The sequence below is a fragment of the Taeniopygia guttata genome, chromosome 2 (assembly GCF_048771995.1).
Source record: "Taeniopygia guttata chromosome 2, bTaeGut7.mat, whole genome shotgun sequence".
NCBI classification, from domain to species: Eukaryota; Metazoa; Chordata; class Aves; order Passeriformes; family Estrildidae; genus Taeniopygia; species Taeniopygia guttata.
In genome coordinates this window covers 63,825,800-63,852,923 of record NC_133026.1, presented here as the reverse complement: position 1 = coordinate 63,852,923, position 27,124 = coordinate 63,825,800, and the positions used below count along the sequence as shown (strand labels likewise).

At 42.8% G+C, this 27,124-nt stretch overlaps 1 protein-coding gene across 5 annotated transcripts in view; it reads right to left on the bottom strand.

The window, feature by feature from the left end:
• The window catches only part of RREB1 (ras responsive element binding protein 1), a 120,834-nt gene extending 111,837 nt beyond the window's left edge, over window positions 1-8,997 (bottom strand). For 2 of the 5 annotated variants that reach the window (XM_072924110.1, XM_072924114.1), the window contains exon 1: window positions 8,859-8,997. In XM_072924110.1, coding sequence (XP_072780211.1) covers window positions 8,859-8,898 — 40 coding nt within the window. In that variant the 5' untranslated portion in view covers window positions 8,899-8,997. Of the gene's footprint in view, window positions 1-8,090; window positions 8,431-8,858 lie in introns of those variants that run through there. The other 3 variants (XM_032746851.3, XM_072924111.1, XM_072924113.1) reach the window with 3 other exon arrangements.
• Window positions 8,998-27,124: the final 18,127 nt, after the last annotated feature.

The following is a 27,124-nucleotide window of genomic DNA, read 5'->3' as shown; positions in this document are numbered from 1 at the left end:
CGGGGCATACCATGGCCACGTGCAAGCCTGTGGCCTATGTGGCGTTGCAAAGCCACTAACCCACATCTCTTTCTACGGAGATTGAGTTACGCAATGGTGCAAATAAAAACTCTGGCCCCAAACACACAGGGGCCATCTCTGTCCCAAATCCATCCTCGGGGAGAATTCTCTACATTCCCCTTTTCCTGCAGGGAAGCACAGGCCTGGGAAGGACAAGTCCTCCTCCTAGTTGCCAGGCTGAATACACTCAAGAAAGTAAAAGCACAACCTCTAGGATTTAAGAAAAGGACACAGCAGTGGCCAGACTTGCAATGGTGCCCAAAACCTGGACAGAATTTAGTCAAAATAGACTATTACACTGAAAATTCCATTTGCTGTTTATCAAACAAGCTCCTAAAACAGATGCACTGACTTTGCAACTACACCTGTAGGAATTTCAAACACCAAAAAAATACAAAGACACTATCAGTATTTCAGGTTTTTAAGTTTCCTCGCATCTTTCATGCTATGAATTCTCAAGAGCTTTCAGATGTGTATACCCCACATTAAATCTTAGTCCAGAGAAGCTTGAAAGAATTTTGCTGTTGATTCAAACGAAGACACGTTTTCCACTTCTACCTACTATTTATGTATCTACTGATTTCTTAAATATGGATCCGCAACCGTAACAGGGCATGATCTGCGTCCACTTTATCTATTTAATTGTTCTGTGAACACCTCAACTTTTGTTTGTTGGCTTTTGAGCATTTAAAATGAGTAACCTTACTATTTATTTCTAACCTTGTTTTTTTTTCCTCAAGGGAAAAGGGAAGCATGGAAAATCCTCAGTCACTAGATTTAAAGAGCTTACAAGTTCCAAAAGCTTTGCAAGTAGAGATTGGGAACTGCTTGAAACTGCAGTTAGTGAGGCCACAGAGTTTACAGAATCCACCAGATCCTTCCTGCAGAGTTTATAATCTGCATGGCTTCCTCCCAAGGTAACTGGCATCCACTCTGATGGGCAGATCATTTCCCCCACCCCTAGAAATTCACCCCCTGCTTTGGCTGAACACCGTAGTCACTGCACGCTCAGCCAAAAGACACTGCCATTTTGCAAAAAGGAGGAATGGAGACAGAGGATGGAGAATATTTCTCCCACAAAGTGTAGGCAACACTGATATGAAAAATAATTCTTCTCTTTTTGAACAAAACCAGTTTCCAACAATAAAGCAAGCTTACATCAGAGAAATGGGGGCACTGTGATACAGCTCCCTTTACCCTTTTACAGCATGGATAGTTAGGCTCCTTACAGTCCAGAGAGTGACAGGAGATCTTACCAAGCAGAAAAGACACCTATCTGCTGTAAAGGCTGGGAAGTTGCTACAAGACTTCTTCCAGAAGCTGCAAATGACCACAGTATTGAATCTTACTTGGAAATATAGTAGGATGTACTTAGCAACACCTGGCTGGGCCATCTGATAAGGGAGAAAAACAAACGATGCAGCGGTTGGAAGAACAGACCAAAATAAATATACTCAACAACTAAATACAAGACATAAGTTACATCTCTGTAGAGAAGCACTTGCTGCTGCACTCACAGTTCTTCCCCTGGAAAATACAGTCAAACCTCACAAATGGAATCCCTTAGTAATCCAGTTACAGCTCTCCTACAGCTGGCTTCTATGGCGCATGCTTCCACCTCCTGAACCTTCAGTGTCTTGCTCAGAAAGCAAGCCTCTTTCTGCAGCCCTCCTCCCTCCTACCCAAAAGCATAAAGATGTACACACAGCTTTATGTGAGCTGTGCTGCAAAGCTGAAGACCAGCTCAGGATACCTGAATGCTTTTGAGGAGAAGGAGGGGATGAAGCAGACAAGCACATGCATAAGATGCCACAGACACCTTGTGTGTTTCCTCAATATACTGGCAACTGCATCAACATCAGAAAAAAATGCACACTTGAATGAGGAACAGCACATAGGTATTCATGACCTGGTTGCTTCTCGTGCTCTCAAAACACAAAGAGCAACGAGATATGATTAACTTAATTTAATGAAGAAAATACAGATTGTGTAACAAAAAGAGGAACTTAAACTAGGGTCTTTCCCCTACACAAAACTGTGAGTGGTCCAAATGAACAAGGAAGTAGTGCTGCATATTGGTGCAAAATCCAAAGCAATTCTCTCTTGTCCAAGCCCTAATGTTACCAGTGTGAAGGAGTCCAGCCTGAACACAGCAGTGGAATTTACTGCTGTGATGCAAGAGCTCTGAACAAAGCACTCCCAGGTACCGATACACCTGAACACTGACATCACCTGCTGTATGGAATAGGACTAACAAGGGCTCCAGTTAAAGCCAGCTAATCACACACAATAAAAGCAAAGGCCAGCTACACTTCAACGTGAACATTTTGTTTCTCTCATCCTCAGACAGGAAGAACATACCTAAATTAACTTTAAAAAGTTTGTCCATGGCCAATCATCCTCCATTTTCAAAGGACAGATGATGCAAGTCCCCATTCCTAAAACACCTACGGGTACATTTGTGCTGTTTCAAGAAAGCACATGCTAACACCTGTTAAAGTATCTACCAGAAGATGCCAAGTAGAGAAGTTCTACATGTATGAGAGGCTGGAAATTCCACTATTAATCACAAAATATCTTTCTCTTTTAGAACCAAATTAACAAGTCACTTAGGCACATCAACACAGAAAATTTCCAAGAAGCCTAACACATCTTTTATCCTAAATTCCATTTTTCAAAGCTGACACTGGGAAGTCACTTGGCCACTGTGTGCAAGCACCTTTCCTACACTTTTTCAGAGTCTTACACAAATAACATCCCTTGTGCAAATGGATCACCAAAGAAATTTCAGACAGCAGGATGTGGGGAAGTTTTCTCAAAAGCAAAAGGATCTCTGGAAATCCTGAGATTATATAAGTAAATACGATTAAACAAAAACCATTTTTACTCAGGAAGGTTAGATGCAGGAAAACTAATTTGAAAGTTGCATTTCACATGCTTCTACAGGACGACTGCAAAGGAGACAGGAGAGGTCATCAGGGCCTGAAAGGCCTCCCTCTCTAATGGTCCTTGGAATACCTGTTTTAGCTCAGAAGCCTAACAATGCCCAGGGGCATTTTGACAGCTTTTCTTTTCCTTTGCTGTAACACCTCTGTGGATGGCTGGGAATCTGCAGATGAATCCTGCTGTTGAAACAGCTGCCTCTCTCTACATCTTTAAAGAGGTATTCAGATTCCCTTAGCCTTACTTAGTTGAATCATTCTGAATAAACAGTCACCACCCATCAACTATGTATTTTTGTAAAGCACCTAGTCAAAGGCAACCACCTTTATTGATTGCTAGGCTGGCCAACCTGAAGGCTGAAATGTTATTATTAGGGGTAAAAAAAAAAAGAGCGGGATACACTTGAAGGTCTGTGTTGTTTCTAAAGGAAGCACAGGTCCAGGCTTTGCTCAGTGACATCAGGACGATTCCTCTCTGCCTGCAAGAGGCTGCTCTAACAGGTTTCATACCAGCACAGCCACAAGCCAAGTATCCCACTGACTCTTCTCCCTTTTGTCCAGGCCCTTTTCCTTGTTCTAACCCTTTTCCACCACAACATGAACAAGCCGCCCAACAAGAGCCCAGAGCATATGCCCCAGCTGGCAATTATTTCTACTTTCAACATTTCATAATAAAGCATTAGCACAAGCTCTAAATAAGTTCTGTCACCCTGCTCCAAGTAAAATGCTGAAGGAAGGAGCGTGAGATGCTGCAGTACTGCTGTCTCAGAAGTTTGTACTCTTTTAAGTCACTGGCCCTCAAATGTTGCTATTCAAAACAGAGTGGTGTAGGGTGAGGTGGAGGGAACACCTTCGGGTGGGAAAAACATCACTGGCACACATCAAAGATAAGCCATCATCAGATTTCTTGCACTAAAGAAGAACAAAGAGTCAATGCTCCTGAAATTCCTGTTCAAAAGTACCCCAGAACACAGCCAGCACTTCCCACCTCAGCCAACCTCGCCTAATGTTCATTTGTAATCAAACGCTGATAACCAAACCTGGCCTGGCAAAGCTCTGCAAGTTTCAAGCCCATCCTGGCTCTGCACAAATACCTTAACTTTTCAGTGTAGCAACAGAATGACATTCCCAAAAATACCTAAGTCCTGCCTTTGAAATCACTGCGTGGTGGAAAGGGGGAAGCCACAGCTCCCACAGGTGCTGGTTTATGTAGGATATTAAAAAGAAAGCAACAAACAAGCAGACAAAATAAAACAATGCACACAGAGAAAGGATTCTTCATATGCCTCCCCAAACAAAATCTGCTTTAATTGCTGAGCAACAACTAGTCAAGTCAAATCTCCCACCCCAAAGCAAGAAAAAAAGCTGTTGCACTGTCTCAGAAGGCAATTCATTCTCACCCTCAAAGTTTACATCTGCTCCATAAGAGACTTTCCAGCAAAGCTGCAGGGTACCTGAGCACTGCATCCATGATAAAGCTGCTCTCAAAAGAACACGCAGTTTCTGGCCCTTTTCCAACTTGTAGAATGCTGTTGAAAAGGCATATTTTAAAGCTGTAACCCTATGATTGTCCATCTTACTTTTAACTAAGCAAGAAGCATTCTCACTACCTTCAGGAGAACAAAAACTGCCATCCTCTACAGACAATTATCTCCCAGGAAAGAAGCTACCACATCAACAAGGCAGCAGTCACAAACTGGTCTAGTAACACGGTCCAATAATACACTCATTTCAAAACAACCTTTATCGTGCTGAAAGAGGAAGACATGATTTCACATGTTTTAAGAGTGTACACCTAAAACAGAGATTTCCAAACTTAGGCATCATTCATCAAAAAGTTAAAAGGGGCTTTTTCCACACATGCATAGATTTCAGACTAACAGGATTTACTTGTTTTCTGCCTGTTCCCGGGGAACTTCTGCAGTTTCTTTTTTCCCAAGACTGTCCCTACAGGCTGCTATCCAACATACATCAGATGCTCCTGGAGCAACAGATAACTCTGGAGGGACACTTGCAAAGGGCACAAATCAACGGCCAGTAAAATTTAGGTGTACTAAATTTAGGTAGAATTACTCCTGTATGTAGATAATTTGAACATTTGACACAGTTCCCTGGAAAGCTTTACTTATGCATCTAGGTATATTTTTTTGATGCCTTACTAGCAAAAGATGTATTTTAAGTAAATTAAAAAATCATTGCAACTTAAAAAGTGAATCCTTTTCAAAAACACTCAGGTTAATTTTAGCATCCTTCTGTTTAGCTGCTTAGCAACACTTATCCTATGACCTTCTAAGCACCACCTACTTTTACAAGGGATAATGAATATAACCAAAGGGATTTATCTATATGTTTTTAATCTATACAATGTAAGTGCATCACCAATTTTTATTTAAATGAGAAATCCAATCCAACTGAGAGCAATTCAAACTACTTCTGTTTAAGAAGAAAGTTTCACAGACTAAAGTCAAGCTTCTGTTATGACTGTAGTGTTATTTCAACACAGGCAAAGTGATAATATCCTTAAGGAGTGAGGAAAGCACTACATAGGTCAATGTTTATACATTTTGGAAACCACTGCACTTATCTTTGGTACCAAAAGAGATCACACATACTACTGACAGGTAATGAAGAGATTCAGTTTTCCCAATTCTGAAACTTGAAGTTACTTCCCAATCCTCAAACAAAAAGAAAAGCCATTTTGTCAGAAGGTCACTGAATACTGTAAAGAATTAAGAATGGGATCACAACCTGGGTGAGCTAAGTCAGAATAAGATGCTTCATTACACTGAAATCTTCAAGTGAAGCTTCACACTCCCAGGTCCAGGTGGGAAAAAAAAAACCAAACAACAAAAAAACCCTAAGACCCCAGCCAGCACTCTGCAATATAAGCCAAATATATATATATATTTTTTAGCATTGTTAGTTCTCAAAAGAAATGTGAGAAATGTGTAAGAGTGGCTACATAAATAGTCACTTCTGATGGGCAAACAAAAATTTGACAACTAGAAGCTGTCTGTGAAATGAAAGGAGAATAAAACTTTAATAACTTTAATTTAAAGGATGATATTTTTCCAACTACATGATATGAATTCAGTTCTAAATACGGATGCCAGGAGGAGGAAGGTGAGGGAGCAAAAGAGGCCACACTTGGTCAGGAACAGGTGCCCTGCAGCATGAGAGGCTGGATGTGTCCCTGCCGGCAGGTGAGGGAGAGCCCTGGTACTCTGATTGATTGGATGATGGATTCATGCTGTTTCTGGGTTTCTAACAAACAAAAAGGCCTATTCTTTCCTGGATGTACCCAACTCTGGTTAAGGCTAATCGGCATTATGCAGGCCCACCAAGAAAAGACTATATACCCTTAAGTCTTCAAAGAGAAAATTAAAACCTAAAACAAATATGGCTGGCCTGACCCGGAGTCACTGCATCCCTTTCACGCACGCTGACCCTGTGGAAAACAGGAACTGCGGTAACAAAACTCAGTGCTTGTGTCAAAACGACCGGCCTCAACGAACTAAATTCAGCCATCATTACAGCTGTCTACTGTGCACTGTAGGGGTGACAACACGGCGTTATTTAGCAACTGCTCCTGTTGTTAATAAGCAATTTATTTTCCAAGCCATGGGGCTGGATATTGGAATGGCAGGAAACATCCACTGCATTCGCTGCCTTTCCTAGACCACTGCCCCCAAATCACACTGAACTAGATGTTTACTTTCTCAAATAAGTAAATACACTTGATCTTATCTCCAAGAGAAAACAGGCGAAAGAGGGAGTTGGGATTAAAACCGAATGGTCGGTATGGCCCCCGCCTTCCCTCCAGCAATCAGCCCAGTGGCTCCCGGGCAGGATGCTGGCTCCTCGGCGAGCAGGACCAGAGCATCAGCTGCGGGCCGGACACCGCGGCGCGGCCGTGGGAGGGCGGCGGGGCACGGAGGCGCCCGGGCCTCCGCGGGGTGCGCAACCGAGCACAGCGGCCCGGGCAGGGAAATGTGCTGAGCCAGGAGAAGTGCTCTCCTCCTTCTGCGCAACCCCGCGAGGATGCCGAGCAGGCGAAGATATCGGAGCCGAGAAGTGAAACGGGGAAAATTATTAAAAAACGAAAGAAGGAAAAAAAGGAAAAAACCAAGCGTGCGTGCGGAGGGAGCGGGGGAGAAGTGCAGGGAGAAGAAGCCAAAGGAAACTTATCTGCGACATGACAAAGTTCAATCCACCGCCCTCCCTCCTCTGCTAAAAAAAAAAAAAAAAAAAAAAAGAAGTTGCAGCATCTCGGCGCGCCCCGCTCCCTGACCGGCCCGGCCCGGCCCGCGACCCCCGCGCCCCCTCACCCCGGGCGGATGAGGCGGGGAGGATGCCGAGCCCGTGTGTTACGAACTGGGCAGGAGGAGCTGCCTCGCATCCTCAGCGCGGCCCCCGCGGCGCCGCCGGGGGTGTCCGGCCCGTAGCAACGGCGATGGGGAGGGAGCGCAGTCGCCCAGAGACGGGGCTCGGCCGGCTCCCATCCGCACCGGGCACCGCGCCGGGGGGGCGGCAGCCGCAACGCCCCAAACTTTGTTTTCACCTCCAAACACCGCCGCTGCGGGAGGGCAGTCACCTCTGCCTCGCCGCTCCCTCCCCACCTCCAAGATGGGGCTGAAGGGGGCGAGGGCCCGGACACCCCTCCTCAGCTTCGGATGCTGCCCGGCTCCTTCCTGTAGTGGTGACGCCGCCCAGGCGTCCCTGCCCGCCGCTGGCCCCGCCGCGTAGGGATGTGTTCCTGGCACCGCACAAAGGCAGCGGGACAGGGGGGACCCACGGGGGGCAGCGCCCCCCGCCCTCCCGGGCACGGCTCCCCCGCGCCCCCGCCGCGCAGGCCGGGAGGGGAAAGGACACGCACGTCCCTACCGGGACGGGGGGGGGGGAGGAAGACAAGGGGGGGCGGGTGGAGAAAGTGGAGGAAAGGCGAAAAAAATCAAATAAAGTAAAGAAGAGGGGTAGAGAAGAGAGGGGAGAGGTACCAGGGTGCCGAGGAAAGGCAGGCGCGGCCGTCCGGCCCTGCCGGGGGAGCGGAAAGTCAGCGGAGAGATGCGCGGCGCAAGCCGGCTCTACCTGCGGAGAAGGGGCGCCTTCATCCCAACTTCCCAGCTCCGGCGCGGCCCTCCCAGCCGGGAACAGCGAGCAGGGGCCGCCGCGGGACCCGCCGCCACCGCCGGCAGGAAAATAAGCCTGAAGGAAAAGTTAAAAGGCAAGCTCGGGAGACGGGGGCGAGCCGGGCTAAAAGATGTTGCTTCCTCGCAGCCCCATCCAAATTGTGGCGGTGGCTGGTTAAAAATAAACTTTGCAGCAGGAGGGGGGGGATGATCTGGCCGGATTCCTGAGCTCAGACGGTTTAATATGGATGAGCATCAGGTCCTGAAGGCAAAACGCCGCGGCTGGTGCCGCTGGTTGGTAGAAAGTCTGCAACAGGCAAGGGAAAAAAAAAAAAAAAAAAAAAAAAAACAGGAGTCGCGGAGGGAGGAGAGGAGAGGGAGGAGCGGGGGAAGGGAAGAGGGAGGCTGCACGAACTCATCATCTCCACCGCTGCCAGCCAAACTTTTTTCCTCCTTTTTTTTTTTTTAAGGAAACTTTCCCCCCCTCTAAGGAACATTTAATTTTTTAAATAAGTCGCACGACCAGCCGACACGCTGCAACGTCCTCCCGTCCGCGCCTGCCCCCTCCCAGAAGTTTATTTTTCCTCATCTTTCTTCTTGCCCCCCCTTAAGAAAAAGAAAAGAAGAGGAAAAAAAAAAAAAAAAAGAAATAGATCCCTCCAGAGTTAAGGCACGCTTCTGCCCTTTGTGAGGGAGCTCCGCGGCCGGGCAGCCCCACGGTACTTACGCCGGACTTTGCTGGGGCTGGGCTGCTTGCGCCGCGACATGCCGGGAGGATGGGCCGCCGGGGGGGCGCGGGGGCGCGCCGGGGGGAGCGCGCACGGGAGGGAGCCGCAAACTTGTTCCGGAAAAAGGAATCAAAATGGCGTTTCTGTGGATGTGCAAAGTTCATCAACTCCGCGCTAACTTCCCGTCCTCCGCGCCTCCCTGGAGGGGAGAGATGGGCACGGTTAGGGACCCCGCCACGCCGCGCTCCGCGGGCGCCCCCGCCCCCTGCCCGCCCCCGCGCTGCCCCGCGCACCCTGATAAGGAGACACATCACGTGTCGCTCCGGCTCCTCTCCCGGGGACGCGCTACCGCGGCAGCAGCAGCAGCCTGTTGCACATAGCATCTCTAACTCGCCCTCGTCGCGGGGAGGGAGGGGCGCCTCCAAGGAGAGGAGTGAGCACAACTTTCCCCCCACCCTTCCTCCGTCCCTCCCTTCTCCGCCCGGCAGCGCAGCAGCGGGATGCCCGGGGCAGGCGCGGGGGAGCGGGGGGGCGGCCAGGTGCCACGCGGCGCCCCGCGCCCTCCCGCTGCTCCGGCGGCCGCGCCCGCGGAGCTCTCCCGGGCGGGCCTGGCCGGCCGCGCTCCCGGCCCGGCGTGCGTGTCCCCCGGCGGCCGGCCGCTCTCCCGGATCGGGGCTGGAGCGCATCCGGAGCCGCCGGTGGCGGTGCCGCGCCGCCGGCTTTAAGGAATTCACCGGGGCTCTCCGCTGCCGTGGAAATAAATGTCTGTGCATCCTCCTCTGCCTCCTAGCCCGGTGCCTCACCAGGTACAGCGGCCGCAGGCAGGAGTCACCTCTGGTTATGTTTGGTTCCTCAGAAACTTTTAATCCTTGCGCGATTTGGGTCCCCGCAGGGGTCAGTCATCCCCCCAGACCTAAAGGACACGTTAAATGTAACAGGACCGTGAACATCAGCACAGGAACAGGAGGTGTAAGTGCAATCAAAGGCAAGATGCGGCCGCTTGCACGTACAGGTAGTTACGCAGCGCAGCACCGCACACACCATCCTTCCCATCACCTTCCCTGCAGTGGAAGTTCAATGGTGTAAGAGACTTAAAAAGTGATGGAGAGGTGTTCAGAGTGGTGAGGATTTCACTGTAAAGCAGGTATCGGTTTAGAGTTGTGTGATAAATAATAACAGTACATAAAAACAAAATACCTGGCAATGCTCCATCCTGAGAGCTCGATGGGAAAAAAAAAGTAAACCAACACTGCTTCCAAGGAGTGCCTAATGAGTATAGGAGGAACCATCTTACCTTTAAGGAAATGGTTATTTACATTATACCTAGAGCTACTAAAACTAGGCCTTTTAAAGCTGTTACTGGTGAGGTGGAACCTGGAGTATTGGCCTGTTTTTTAAAGAAATCAAGTTATGGCCTCTAGGCGAAAAGCTTGTGCCAACTTACATGGTATCCTATCTCCTGATTGAAAAGGGATTCACCTGGAAAACAAGGCGAAATTCCAGGTATGTGGCAGTAAGCCCTCAACTGACTGTTTGCACAGACTATTGCATGTAAGATGTCATAATTAACTGCATTTGCACCACTATTTCAAATATTGGATAAAGACATACAAGTCAGGAATACACAGCTCCTGTCTCAAACCCATGAGCTGTGGTTCATATTGGTAATAAACCTGTTCCCTTCTGGACTCACAAGTAAAACACATGCAGGTCTGGTGAACTGGGAGTTTGAAATGCCTCAACTGCAAAACTGAAAGGTAGCACACGTATATTCTGAATGTGAAACTGCAGCTTTAACATGTGTGTGATGTGGTGGTTTCTGTGGGCTGAATTTTTGCCACTTGTGTTCTGTACTGAGTTCTGTGCAGTAGTACCCAAGGGGATTTGCTGACTGACAGAGGAGCAATAACACAGTTTACCCCACAATATTAGCAACAAACATGAGAGAAAGCACATTCTCATTGTTCTAAGGTTCTTATTTTACCAAGAAAAGGAAAGCCATTAAAAATAAACTGATAGCAAAGTATCTTTAACCTTTTCATCTCTGTCCCCATTGTACCTGCCAACCTGCAGTGGCAGAACTGCTGGTAAGTTCAGCAGCTTTACAGCCAGCTTGCATCTTCAGTATCATTTGCTGTCAAGCATCCAATTAATCAAAAACCTGAGCAGTTTATCCTTCTCAGGCTCAGCCCTTGAAACATTCTATTTACATTGGAAGACTGCTGTGATTTAAGCCTTCATGGCACACACATACAAATTCAGAGACTGGGCCTGGTTTGCACAGCCATTTGTTTACACAAATGGCTGCAGTTGAAACTGGTGAAAATTCCTGTATGGCAATCGTGTTTGGAGGTTAGCAAGGCATGTCTCATTGACCTCTGCCTAATATTTCTAGAACAGTCTTGGAGGCATTTTGGAGTGCCTCAACATGAAGATTCCCATCCTCAATGTATTTTTTTAACTTTGGGGGTGCTTAAGAGCCCTTTGATGTGGGAAGTTTATCAAGCAGATAGATGGAATAGAAGAACAAGTGTTTCTCATTTCAGCATCTGAAATCTGCTCTAGAAAGGTGGACATGTAAAACTCACATTGGAAAAAAATAATTATTTTAGTCTTTGGAGAAAATATGCAGATAGCTTTTTATAGCACTTATCCCTATTCTTTCAGAAAGATGGAATGAAGCATGAACCAGTACATACTGTGTTACATTAATACTGAAAAAAAAAAAAAACCAAAAAACCCCAAAAAACCAAAAAGCCCAATGATTAAAAAAATGTTATGTAATAACTTAAAAATCCCATTAACTACTAGGGTTTATAAAATAGTAAAAAGTGATATTTTTTTAACAGTTTAGGAATTAATTATAATTCTGGGCTATTGGTGGGCAAGATAAATGAAATAATTCAGTTTTTCAGCCTTCTGTCATTTGAACTTTTATCATGCATTAGAGAGGTAAAACACCACTGTGGTCGTGAATGTGAAGTGTTGAGCAAATGATTCCTTTTTTCTATTACTTATTACAGTGAAAGAGAAAGTAGAGGTAATTTCTGTCTAATAAACCCCACCTTTATGAATGACACTCCCAAAATGGTACTACATGATTTATATGATACAGCTATCCTCTTCATTCTGCACTTTTCACCATTTGCCTTACTGTGGTTTATCCCCTCTCTTCTGACCACTCTATGACAAGGAAAGTAATAAGTCTTTTTTTCTCCTAGGACTATTAATATTTTCTACACTTTCTGTATATTGGGACTTGAATACCCACATGATCATAAACACACTCAGGGGCAAGAAGATTTTCTCTAGCTTCTCTGTAACCCTCACACACATCTCTGATCCTTCACAATGAGGTTAAATACAATGAACAATAGTAGAAATAAAAACAATAGTTTTGTGAAAATGTTTAGTGTGTTACCAGATTAACTGACACCACTGGGTGACACAGCAATATTGGTGACAAAAGCCACCCGCTGTGGTCCCAAGAAAAGGACAACTCCGCCCCCACCCACAATTTAAATATCAGAGATGCTGATTAAAGGGATTCAAGGAGAGAAGAAAAACAGGATGTATAGCTTATATGAAGGCCACAACCTGAGAATGTCTTAAAGCACAGAGAATAAAGCTAACATTAGCGTTAAGAGAGAAGTTAAAGGTTTGCTAGAAAATCTTTTTCTTGCCATCTTATGAGACATTATCAACATTCTGTGTTTTAGATCATGGTCTTTAGAAGTTACTGTAATTTCTTGCAAATTTACATGTCCCTTTCAGCCAAAGCAGCTTGCAGTAAGGTATTTCTCTGACTAACCAGGCATATTTTATATGCTAAGAGGCAGGACTGGGCCCTGGCTTTATAACACCTCAGGACTGCTGGGTGAGGACAGCTGCCAAGCCCCAGCTCCCTCACCCTGACATGTGGCTGTCCAGCTACAGAGGATGTCAGAGGCATTTGAGGCCCCATGCCCTGTCTGAGCTTGTGCCTGCTTAGCATCTGGAGTCCTCTTGCTCCCATCCTTTTCCTGATGTCCTCGCTCATGCCAAGAGGAAGAACTCAGCTGACATGCTAACGCAGGGAAAAACCTCCTTGGAGGATCAGAGAATACAGCCCTGAGAGCTTTGAGAAATAAGTCTTTATAAAACCTAAGACCAAAAGTAATGTTTGAATTTCCTTTATGATTCAACAAGTTATTGGTTGAATAGTACCTACTGTTGAAGAGGCCTACTGTCTTTAAATGAACAAACACACCATTGCTGAGTCTTCTCATGGGTTGAGGTTTTTTTTGCTTAGAGGTGTTTTTTCTCTGAGACACGGGTTTCTTGGGTCAAAAACCCCTCAAGAACTAATGCAGAACTGGCAAATGTAACCACCATAGAGGCAGGGTAATTATACAAACTAAAATGGGGAAAGTTCAATTAAATATATATCCTATAAATTGCTTGGAAAATTTGATGAATTTGTGCACTGGAAAACCACACAGAAGAGCATAATACATGAGCTGCAAACTCTCAGAGCATTTGTCTGAAGACACAGTATCCTACACCATTCCCATTTTCCCCATGCAGGGAAATGTGATACACCACCATGCTCAGCTACCCTGGCCTCTGGAAACTGGGCAACTGAGGAACAAGGCAGTGGTGGAACTTGCTCCTGCAACAGCCCCACTCACTATATCCAAGGGCAGCTTTGGATTAGCTAGGCCAAAGCTTTAGTCCAAACTTATCTTAACATTAGTCTTTACAGAGTGAAAGAAAAGCTGATGTGTCCCAGCATGCTTAAGCACTTTCCCTCACATCCTAACAAGCTGGTAGGGGCAGGGCTGGAATTAAAACCAGTATTTCCCCCAAAATCCCAGTGTAGTTCTCCAGGCATGAAGCCATCCACTCTGCTGGGTGACTCTTCTCAGCAGGCAGTATGTTAGTGATAACAAACAGCTAAAGTAAAAGATCATGTGTAAGTGTTCGCTCCCTGTTGGCTCTGAGACATTTCAACAGTGCAAAACAGTCCTTGAGCTGACTCACCTAGCCAGCCAAGACTACCTCTTGGCTAAGGATTCATATGGAAATATGAAGATAGTGTTTCTGAAACCCACACCACTTTTTTCCCCCCCATAGATCACAGCCTGTAGGGCATATTGCAGGGCTGCTTGAAGTTTCTGGCTGCAGTAATTGCTGGTCCCATCTCCTTCTCTCTTTTCACTGTGGGAGTCTCCTGTAGATGGATGCAATGCAGAGCAGCCCTGCTGCTGGGACTGGACCAGCTTGATGAACTAGTCCCTTTCCCCAGCTCTAATTCTCAGGATGTAAAAAGTAGCAAAAAACTATTCACCTAAACTATTGTAACAATAACCAGTGTTTCTAAACCCTTTCAGGGGAAGATCACCAGCCTAAACCTGTTCTTTCAGGATATATAGTTGTAACTACAGAGAATGGCTGAAAGGATAATAAGCTGACATATCTTTCAGCCTTATAACCAAAACAACAACAGAGGCACAAGAGTGTTATTACAGTTTTAGTAACAAAAATTCTTTAGAGTATTAAAAGTAACATGTTTTAAATGAATAAAACTAAGTCAGATTCCCTCCTGCATATTTAAGTACTTAGCAAATTTTGGAGCAGCACAGCCTACTTCCTCCTCAACAGACTGTTTGAAAACATAGCATGAAAAAACTAGTGGGTAGATGTTTGACATTTACATTCTCAAGCAATTCTGTGATCACTAATGTATAGCCTCAGAAAGAAACAGCTTGTATAATACATGTGCAAGTGTGTCAGTGTAGAGATGGAGTGGTTAAAAGAACAATAAGCAAAACCACCCACAGCAATACTTTCACTTGTTTTAAAACTCTGCATTGTTGCCCAGAAAATTTTGTTGCCTGGCAATGCGAAAAAACACAGGTGTGCAAAAAGAAGTCAGTGTTTAATGCCCAGCTTGTGATTTGGTACTAACATGTTTCATTCTTACTGACCACCCAACCTCTCACACCTAATTGATTGTTAGCTCAAATGTGATTATTTTCCCTCCTGAAGGCAAGTAGTAAGCCAGCTGTGTGTCTCCTTGTGTCTCATTTGCTAGGGAGGGTGGATTCTAAAACCCCTCACAATCAAAAGAAATGCTTATGTTAACAGCAACATCATGTTCAGTTGTTCAAATGGAGGAGACAGTGGCAACTAAAGGAAGGTGGCAATATCCAGTTGAAGCATCACTTATTATCTTTTGGTGTCATAGATATGGAAAACACCTACTATCCATTCTCTGAGGCTGCCACAGTAATTCTCTGCACAGTACACTTTTCAGTTCTGTCTTGGTTTAGCTTTAAGTATTCTCATTTATGGAGGATTCAACAGTTTCTGTTGGGAGCTTGGACTTTACACTTGCTGATTTTGCTGTCAGGATGTTTCTCTTGATTTTTCTAGCCTGCATTTTTATTTTCTTAACTTCAGGCCACAGCTAATTATAGCTTACAGAGTGCAAATAGAAAAGGGGATAGGGAAGAAGGAAACCCCCGTTCCAGGAAGAAGATGGTAGGCAGTGCTTTAAGATGCACCCACAAAGCAGCAGAGAGGGCCAGCAAGCAGCAGAGAAGTGAAGAAATAGGAAGTGAGGCAGCAGTCATGAAGATAATAGGCAAGGAAGCTGTTACCCTGCAGGGAAGGAAAAAGCAGGACAACTTTCAAGGGCAGAGATTAATCTAACTTGGGGGAGGCTGAAATGCCAGGATTTGGGGAAGAGAAGAACCAAATTACCAGGAAAAAATGGCCAATGGATGCAGTAGGCAAAGAATCAAGGAGGAGGCAGAAGAAAATGGTGGGGCTCAGGTAAATGGGTGTGAAAAGAGTCATTATGCTTTTGTACCTATTAAACTGTGCTTTGTGCCTCCTTAAATCAGAAGCAAAAAAGCACTGGGTCAGGTCTATGCTGTAAAGCTCTGCAGGCAGATGTGCAAAGGGATATGGTTTGCAACTGAGCTTCAAACCCAGCTGCGCTACCAAAAGCAGAGAATGTTCGGAGTTACGCAGTCAGAACCATACTTTCACCAGCACAGCTTGTGTCATTCAGACAATGATAAGATAAGCCATGCTGGCAAAAGCAGAGTTTTGCCGTTGTAAATTGTACTGGGGGTAGTTATACCTCTGCTGCAGTGTATAGGGCTGCAGCTACACCAGGAGAGCTCTTTGCTTGTCAAAACAGCCATGCTCTATTAACAGATTGTCCATAATGGACACATGATTAAGAGACGTAAAAGGAATTCTTCTACTGACATGACTTCCACAACCACAGCAAAAAACTGTCAGCACAAGGTTTTTCCTGGCAGAAGAAGATAGCTGTTTAGACCAGAGGGGTGTAAGATACAGACATATTTTAGATAACTTCCGAAGCTTTCATACAGGAAAGTATTTGCTTCTACAAAAAGAAAACTCAGTAATTGCAAAGTGCATGAATTTAGGGCAATATGGGTAAGAGCATTTAAGTCATTTTACCTTTATTTATCATTCAAAATTCACTTATTTTTGAATAAAGGATTCTTGACAAGAAAGTATTCTCAATACATTTCTTTGCATCGCTGTCTTCAACTTGAATAACAGATAATATGCTCCATAATCTTCTTTCCTTAAGTGCAATACAAAGAAGGTGAAACTTCTCTTAATGAGCATATAGGGAGAAAAGATTTGGTAGATAGATAAACTTTTTGGTTTCTTTTGGTTTTGGTTTTTGTTTTTGTTTTCAATTACTTTGCAGGTCAGGAGGGACTGTACTCCAACTGAATTGAAACTAGAAAAGGAAAAAAAACCTAAACCCCTATTATCAAAATGAGTGCAAGCAAGCTGTTACCTGAAATGATTCACTGTAGGGCAATCTCAACTCTTGAAACAAATATTTTCTAAGAATAGGGCATAGACATCAGCCTCCCTCAAAAGAACTCCAGGTAATTAGAAAGGGAAGAAGACATTTGAACACCCAATTTTCAGCTTGCAATCAGTGTTTACAGCAAAGTATTAAATCTCTTGGGATTAATGTCTATGAAAATATCCTGAAATCCTAACAGTCATGCAAAATTTTTCCTGCAACCTCTTGTGAGCTAGTAATAGACTGCCATGGCTCTCTGAACTCAGCAAAAAAATAATCTTCTGAGCTATAAATTTTGATTAAATGGCAACTACAAATAAGATTTTCTCTAATAATTTCCTGAACAATCTTAGGTACTCATTTCATACACGCCTTCTGAGCTTGTTTCATTATGCTGTTTTCCTCTATGTCCCTTCCCTTTCAGAAGTGGCTGAAGGTAATTCTTAGAGTGCAAATGAGCAGCCTGAATAATTCAGCAAAATTATTTTTAAAATTATTAAATGCAAAGAAACAAATTAAAAAAAAAAACCCACAAAAAAATACTCAAGAGAAGTCCTGGGGGTAGAGCCTAATGTCACTAGAATAAGAGTTATACAGCAGATAGTCCAAGGGGAGGCTGAGGAGAACACTGGTAAGGCGACCAGTGGCACAGTGGATGGGAGTGTATTCTTACCTCTTGAGATTCTCACCTCTCGGGATGAAAAGCCTGATTTAAAAAACACATTAAAATGAATGTGATGAATTTATCTTAGAACCTTCAGAGCAGTGGTCCTCATGTAAAAATGAGGCCCTTCTGTTGATGGACATTAATTCCTTCCACAGTTGCTTTTCCCCCTACACACACATACGCACGTGCTAAGTAAGCCTAGAAAGTTGCATGAGTGCTCTGACTGAAAGGAAAGATTCCTCTTGTTTCCTGTTTATTTTTATCGGGTATTTAGAGAGTTTTGCTATGGTATTGCTTTATGGCAATAAAGAATTGTGTAGTCAATATTCTCCTATGTGACTTGAGATTCAGAACTGTGGTTTCTGCTGCAAATGGGAGTGATTCACCTCAGAAGAACTAGTCTGTTGTTCTCTAGGCACAGACTTAATCAGTAAACTCCGGCCTGATGTTTTTCTGTTACTCCCTGGTCCACCAGCCAATGGACGGAATTCACCACAGTCCATACAGTTTTTTTGGTATAATCTCAAAGACAGATCCACTGATGATATTCCTGGTCTAGAGTACAGTTTACTGACACTGCAAAAGAGAGGAAATATTCCCTGTGCTAGCTTGAATGTGGTGATTCGGTAGAGCTCATGTCATTTGTCCTGTCCTATGATGAACACCACATTACCCAACCACACTGGAAAAGAATGAACAGGCTCAGATTTCCTATCTGGAAACTGAGAGCTGTTGCAAAACCTGGTACTTGAATAAAATAGGAACAACATGTATGTTGCATGTAAATAGGAACAACAGCAAAATCTTGTGGTAGTAAATCGAGGTTAAATTGGCATAAAAGTGGTGAGTTTTGAAGAGCTAGTTCAACAGTGGAATGAAGAGAAAGTAAGATGGGAGTGGTGTATCATAGTTCAGTATACAAAAGTTTGGTAACATGGAAATTAATACAGACAGTTCCTGGCATGATTTTGGGCTAGTGCTGACTGCAAGAGGGCTGCTGTACAGCTGGGGTACTCGTGTGAAAATGTTAGCAGCATATGTAATGAAAACCACTGAACTGGAATTGTACAGAAATAAGTTATTATTGAAACACAGCTGTACTTTGAACAAAGCGTTGAGGAATTTATAAGACAGTGATTTGCCAAAGGGAACAGCATAAACTTATCTCAGCCAGAGAGCCACAACCAGTTCCTGTGGCTGCTCCCTGCCACTGAGCACAAACCCCACTTCCCTCCAGCAATGAAATGGGGACCAAAAGCTTTAATTGCGTGGTGTGGTCCATATCAATTCCTATAAATTGATGTCCTCTCTTCATATGAGCTAAAAACACATGTCAAGTGTTTTGCAACTTTTTCACCCTCTTTATCATTGCTATCACTCTTATCATATGAAAGTCTATCACAAGTGAATTGTAATTATTCAGCTAGCCGCTAAGTGGTGAGAACATCAAAGCACAAGTATGTTTATAGGGTTAATGCATGATTATTTTAGCATCCCAAAGGCTTTGGAATGCCATACCATCCAATTATCCCAGGGCTATGTGAGAAGAGGGAACTTCATATAATTAGGAGGGCCTAAACTAAGCTTTCAGGATCAAATACATCATGTCACATTTCCCAATGCCAGCTGTTTCGCCCCAAATTTTATATATAATACTACATTTTTAGAATTTAAAAAGTGAAACAAACATGTAAAATCAGACTGTAGGATTAGTAATTGCATATTAGTTTTTAAATGGAAAAATCACTGCATTTGCCAAACATTATAAATATGCATATCAAATCTGCCACTTCTGAATGACCATGAGATCCATTAAGTCATATGCTCTGCTTCTGCTAGGAACCAATACTTCACCCATATTCAATACATTTTTTGAAAAGTTGTTTATTTTTTTCTAATTAGGATGCCCCTAGTCAGATATTTGATGCTGTATTTTCTAGGCACTTACATAGCTTGATTTTCAGAGATGTTGAGCACATTCATTGCTTCTATAGCTGCTGAGCAAGCCTGAAACTTAAGCATGTGAGTACAAATTAGATGCCAATCTACAGTCATCCCATTTAAAAAATTAATAGCATGATGAATATAATCAGTTCTGTGATCTCTGATGAAAATAGGATGAAAATTAATGGAAATATTTTCCTGCATCTTGGGCTTAGTTTAAAAGTGAAACTCGATGAGAAATATTAATTTGGAAGCCTCTACAATTTGTAAAATATGCTGCAGCATGTTGAAGCACTTGGAAAACTATTACTGAGGAAACAAGTTAGATCCTTCCCAATAAATTCTAAATAGTTGGGAAAAGTGGTGGAGACAACTGTGATTAAGGGGAGATTGTAAGATTGCTGTGAACACGAAAGAAATGTCATTCAGGAATACAGATAATATAATGAAGAAATATGTTGAACTTTAAAGAAGAGTGACAAAAGTAAAGAGGGGTTTATATAGATAATGTGAAAAATTACATGTTTAGTAAAATTTTCTTTGATTATCAAACATCAAAAATTATTTGTACAAAGAATGACCAAATGAGCTCCTAAAGAAGTATTCTGCTATAGCCTGCCTGCATGAAAAATTAGAAGATGGAGTCAGCTGTCTAACAACAGAATAATTTCCTGGTACAGTGGGAAGGGGTTAATGTGCAGATAAGAAGAAAGATAGCTGTTAATAATATTGTGTAACAGACATCCCCTTGTAAATGTGACCTGCAAACACCTTTAAACAGTCCAGTAATACTAGATGTTTGCCAAATGTTTCTGAATATCAGAAGGCTCCATGAGTTATTAACCTAAGCATTGAATAGCCATGTGCTTTGTGACTTTGCAGGATTCTGGTGAATCTGCTCGAAGTGATGATGCTGTGCTGGCTGTGTCTCATCCATAAACCCTTCCTGCGGATCTCACAGCACCTGCAGTTAGAAATATAAATGTTGACTTACTACAATGTTTTCCATTCTTTGAGGCCTACTTTTCATTTCAGCATTTTATGTATCATTTGGCATTACCAGTAACTCTCCAAAGCAAAATTCCTGATCCCATTATACAGACACTCTGGTCCATTGTCGAATTATACAGAATTACAATATAACTTGCACTGTCCTTTCTGGGGCATTCTTTGGAAAATGTGTGTCTGACCCAGGAAGGACCTAGAGGTAAAATGCTGTAAGAATGAAAAGGCTCAGCTTCAGATTAGTAAAATGTACAACACATACAACTGTTGTGCATCTTACACTGTTGCTTTGGTGAAAAATTATATTTTAGGGGATGAGTTGGAGAAGAGTGAAGATGCAATGCAATTACTTTCCTCCCCAGTCCAGAATCCTAAATCTGCATATACACTTCAGTTGCTTTTAAAAATGAAACTGAAAATATCCATGAATAAATTCAGATATCAGATTAAGGAGCAGTGCCTCTGGTATCAAAGTTGTTTACGTGATTCAGTGCAATGAATTACTATTTCTTGTAATTGGGAGGATTTTAATTCCAAGTTACTTTGTGTTTGTCATAAAAAAACCCTCAGTGTCTTGCTGGGCATATGCAACAGCAAGAAAATAAGGCAGTGTAACTAACAGGTTTAAGTGCTTATAAAACTGTTACTGAATTATCCAACATTTCTTACATCCTACAAGACTAATTTCTGAAGCCTGCTCCAAGAAAAGATAAAGTTACAGAAATAACTGTAAGGAATTCCAAAACTGTGTAATTCACCTACTACCAGTTTTCTGTACAATATTAAGAGATATACAGTAGCACTTAGTAATAAAATAGGAATAGTTTAATTACTAGAAACTGTCCTGATTTCAGAGAACAAAGGAAGGGATGATCTTTGTATGATATTTTGTACCTCCTTGTAAGTATAGACTGTATTGAGGTTAATAACTAGTTAAAAGAGAAATAGCTTTTTTTTTTTTTTTTTTTTTTTTCTTATTGCGAATATTTCTGCCAGGTTTGTGACAAGATCTGAAGCAGACCACACTAATGATATCATGCTTAGATAAGTATTTTCTTATCTAAGATGCTATTCTACCATAGCCAAGCCTAAGAGTAGAAGATGCTAACCTTGAATAAACTCTTGCTGCTTTGCGTGTACTAATAAGGTGTTGGAGAACTCTCCATGCAGTGATACTCATATGCAATATTTCTGCAACAGCTCTGACTGTCTACTTTCATCCCATGTTCCTCACCAAGAATCTTAACTCACTTTATAATAAAACAGACAGTTTTGGGAGCACCATTTGCACAGCTGAAGGAATTGGGGCAGTGAGAGGGCAGCTAGGTGTAGAAAGGCCAGGAACAGGAGCCCCTTCTAGCTCTGGGCCTGCTTGTATCAAAAGTGTGCATTTCAGTGCATGAAATAGAGTAAGCTCCAATTAATCAAGGAAGAGAAGTGTGAGCTGTATAACCATGTATAAAGAAAAATGTTTAGAAATTGCAGAAATCACATCACTGGCTGGTACGCTCCTACTTTTACAGCTTCTGAGTGCAAAACCAGCCTGTGGCTGGACCTCTGCTCTACACACATTGGTAGTAAAAAAAGAATCTGCTGGTCCTTGACAACTCAGGAACAGACACAAAAATAAATATAGGGAATGATGGATTGATGCTTCTAGGAGGGCAGGCTGTGGCTTGAATAACACAGGGGGGAAAACCAGAGAAGACAGAGTAGGAGGCAGGAGGAAGAAATGTTTAGGGGAAGGATTTTGCCTTATCCAATGCTTTTTTTTTTTTGTGGTTCACTCCTGACCTTAGCTTTTAGGGTGAAAAGACCTCGTGACACAGCAGAGCTGGTGTGTTTGTCACATGGAGAAATAATTTGAGGAGAGTGTACAGGTGTTTCCTGTGTTGCAGAAATCATCTCTACAGAGACTCTTGTTTGCGATTACCCAAGACTTCAAAGAAAATACCAAGATGGATGTATAAAAGGTCCTGCCAATAGCAGGATCCACCATCTATATCCTAGTTACTAAAGCAGACACAGACACAGCTCCCAGGAATGCCAAGGAGGAACCTCCATCAACGGCAGCTCTTCAAAACAACCCTAGATGTAAAGGTGATTCTTCTTTTATCATTCCCTGCTGGATAGCATCTCCAGTGAACATTTCTAGAGTCAGGCCCTACATTTTTGTAATTCATTTCTCTCGATATCCTGATTTTTCTTAAATTGTTCTGCTGCTGACCAGCTGTATTGGAAGGCTCTTACCCTCTAGGTGAATTTCATGTTTAGTCTTAGCTGGTATGCTTCAAACCCAGTCCCTCTCACTCCAGCATGAAGCTACTATTTGTTTGCATCTGCTTTTGTGTCAGAAATGTCTCCTGCAAAATGACAACTACAATTTCCTCTAAATTTATTTTTTTTGGTTTTGTGGCACTCAGCCCCGATTTTTCAGAGGAAGCTGTATACAATAAGATTGTGCTTTTCAGAGGTTCTGAATAACCCATTCTAACCTGAAACACTTTGCTACACATCCAAAAATGAGGCGCTGAGAAGTACTGAGAAATCTGCGGCTGGAAAATGGGGAATCAGGAAGCTGGTGTGCTTTGCAAATTCCGTATCCATGTCTTCCCTCCTCAGAGCTTCAGTGCAGAACAGGCACTGCCAGGTGGCTGCAGAGGAGCTGATCTGTCAGGCAGGCGCTCTCGCTGTGCCCTGGGCTTGGGTGGGAGGACCCGTGCACAGACCTGTGACCTGAAGCACAGCCCTTTTGCAGGAGAGAAAAGAGTACAGCCTTGGGCAATGAAACCTAATTTCACTTCAAGGAGTGTTAGTTAATAGGAGCTCGGAGAAAGCAGGATTATACCGCAGCGACTGTTTCCAGTGAAGTACGAAATGTCTGCATCTCTCATGGTCCAGTCACTGCAGAGCCTCTCCCGTGGGTGTTGGCTGACTTACAGTGAATTAAGATAAGGGGAGCTGGGTGGGTAATTAAGGCTTTTACATGCATGTTTTGAAACAGGATCCAGTAAATTCACAGCTAAAATGTTGGAAAAAAGCAGAGTAGGTTAAGCATTTTAAATCCATCGTGTTCTTACTTGCAAGATGCAAATCTTCCGAGCTCTTGCTGTAGCATCTCACTGGAAAAGGGGCTATAAATTGTAAAATATTTTACTTTTGTTCTTTGGGACAGTACAAAACCCAGGGAAATATGTTTAATAAACATTCTTCTTGTTCAAAGCATTTCAGTAGCTCAGCTCTGATATTGTTTCAAAACTGTTTTCTCAAGGCCCTCCAGCACATGGTGTTACGAAAAAAAGTTGTCAGACTGGTTTTAACACATCTTTTCAATACTGATAAGCAAAAGTTCACTGAAATAATTCCCAATAAGATACATGTGGGGATACACCTTTCTTAAGGCTTTCCTGTTGGATTCAAACTTTAGGGAGTCCTGTTGCATTCCAGACTTAAGCAGCCTCTTTCAAAGTTATTAGAAAAGTACAGGGATGCGTCAGATGCTGTGCTGAGGAGCGCCTGTGTCACATCCTGTTACCCGTGTCTGCTTTTAAACCTGTTTTGTAAGTGCAGTAAGTGACTGACAGTCTTCAGCTGCAAACATCTTTGAAACTACATAAGCTGAGTTCCAAAAGAAAACACTGCTGTATTTTGGTTGCTAGAGGTAAAACACTCTATAAGCAGCTAGTTTTTCTTAATTAAATAAACGATTTAATCTTGAAGCTACTTTGCTTAACAATATCATCATTAAAATGGTAATGGGCTTTGAGGTCCTTATTCAGCTTGGTATGGCATCCTACCTTTGCTGCTATTGTTTCATCCTGTTCACACAGAATTTCCTGCAATTCAACCTGGTAAGAGCAAGATACTAACTAAGGAAATAAAGCTCAAAAATGTGGACAAATCTTTGACCTTATCTTAATATGCTCCAATATATCCTCCCCTTGAAGCCACATAGGCACTTCAGTAGGATGTAAAATTGCTCCTCTGCTAGGTAAAAGCAAATTGAGCTAACATATTTTAAAATATTATTACTATCTATTTTGGAAATTATGCTTTTAAAAGCCAGGACATGCTAAAATTACTCAGAAAAATAAGTATTTTACTAAACCAGGCACACTAGCTTGCTATAACATGATTTGGTAAAAATTAATACATCTTTTTTTTCTGTCTAATAACCATGGAACTCAGCTGAACACAGTTAGAAAAAGTCCTATTTAAACAGTGGGGGGTTTGCCCCTCCTGATTTTCCAGTGTACAAGTTAAAGCAAAAACAAAGAAAAAATACTTCGATGGATTTAGCTATCAAACCTGGAACTTTCCCTTGCTTCTTTTTCCACTCTTGTGCATTAACCACCAGTCTCTCACTGCATTCTAAGCCCATGCCCAAATGTTGGCAATAGAGATCTAGACTGACATGCTGTTTAAAGCAGCCACAGTTTAAGGTCAAATTCTCTGTTATACCTAAGCTGTGCTTCATGCTTTGTCACATCATCTGGTCCTTCCGGGGACGTCTAAGACATCCCTGCAGATTTAGAGTGGTGTCAAGGTCCCTGTCATTTACCCTTGAATAGAAAGGCCTTCACCAGAGCCAAGAAAAACTAGAAAGCAGCAACTTTCTGACCACACCTCCTTCCTCACATCATCCCTACAGAAAGGGGCGGGGGGAATATATAGGAAACACCATGCTTCTGCACAGGGCGCAGGAGGATTTTCACATTTCTATAAGGTTTAGTGTGCCCTTTGCTTGGCCAGAGGGGCATAAACAGGGCCCCAGACTTACAACAAAACCAGACATTCACTGCCAGTAAGGGAAGAAATGTTTGGTAGCACAAGTGCTTATTCTGTAATGTTTAATTTGCCCAGCTCACTGGGTTGCCTCAACACATAGGGAAAAGGTGCTGGCAATAGGTGGGACCATCACAACTTTCTGTGGGAGTCCCCAAAGAGAAAGTTTCTAACCGGCATTTTCACTGGAAATGACAGAGATTTGTGGGATACCCCTACCCCAATCTGCAAGACAGCTCAATGGCAGAGGCCCTGGCAGATGGCAAGAAAGACTGTCCACTCACTGACTGCTCTGCATTGCCAGGAGAGTTGACAAAACCAAGTAATATTATTCCACCAAAAAAATAAGCATGGCATACCTAAGCCATAATAGATCTTAAAACTGTGAAAGAAGACTGTCTAAATATTTTCCTTTACTGGAGTCAATAGGCTACATTCATCTATAAGGTATCACCCAGGCCCTTCAATGAGTTCTGTTAAAGAAAAACTTTGTGGTCCACAGGCACCTAAACCATTATTAGCGTCTACTTTTTTTTTTTTTTTAAATTTAATAAAACAGGAGTAATAGTACAATATATTAGTTATATTTCACCACAATTTACTTATATCCATGTATTTTTTTTTATTAAACTCATCTTTTAATAAAAAATGATAGGGGAAATCAACTGGAAAAATTATCTCATGGAAAAAGTAGAAAGAGTAACATTCATTATGCATCCTTGAATGTCCTTGAATTAAAGGGCATGTCTGCTTTTAAACACTGAGTAGTTTTCAGTGGTGGAATAAGCTAAAGGGATGTTTACGCACAGCAATTCTGCCTTGACAAATATTCAAAGGAATAAAAGGAATAGCTGCACAGTTTGCTCCAGTGACTTTTGTTCCCTTAATGAAATGTACACAAATACCCTCATCCATCGACTGGATGCACCCCTATGTGCTGTGTGGCCTGCACTGACAGTCCGTGTGTCCCCTCACTCCTGACACATCTGTAAGCTTGACAGCTCACTTCTCCTCTGTGGGTCCTCAGGCTGGGAGCAGAATGAGTCATGGTACAACAAAACATTATTTCTTCAGAATACCAGAGTTTTAGAAAAGAGACAACTCTGGGAAAAAAACTGAAGAAGAAATGGATATATCACGGTATACGTATTCTGTGATTCCTTTCAGTTCTTCATTCCAACTCTGAGAAATGATTTCTCACTCTTGTGAATGAAAGTGCTTATTAGAGGAAGATAGAAATCACATAATAACAACTGGAGGGAATAGGGAGAAATTAGGCATAACGGACCCTCAAGTTATTTTATTTTTGTTATTTTAGTTTACTTTCCACTTTGAAAGTAGTTTGTGGATTTCCTTAGAAGCAGGGTTGATGGGTTCTCTTTTAATCTAAGTAACAATATTGAAAATTGTTAATCTAAAGTAAGAATGCTGAAAAGAAGATGAATGAAATCTTAAGGTGTTGAGCCAGTCTTCACCTTCTTTCACACTGCTTAACTTTCAAAAATTCAGACTATCAAACAAATTTTTTGCATTGAAAAGGGATGCTCAGGGCTACTGCAGTTGTGGGTGAGGTCTGTACCTCATGCTACATCACTAAGGCAGTTTACTTCTATCTCTGTTTTCTTAGTAGTTTACAACAAATAGGTGATAAATTCTGAGAGTTTTATTGCATGAGAAAATGTAAAAGTCGTGTACTTAACAAATACAGTTTCTTGGGATTTTTTTTAACATTTCTTGACCGGATTACAAGAGCTGTCCAGCCTGTACGGTTCCAGCTTCCTCCTCCTCCTCCTCCTCCATTTAGCAATGCTCACCTATGCTATTCATGCACCATTGCATCCAAGCCAAACTTGGTTACTGCGGCAACTAAGTTTTTCTTCTCAAAGGGTCACAGGGAAACACATCCTTCAGGATCCCCTAGTAACCGTCAGCCGCCGGGACTGGGGAACATCAACACTGAAATGCCTGCTTTCCATCGCTAAGGCAGCGCCGCCTGCGCCGCCAACAAGGGGGGC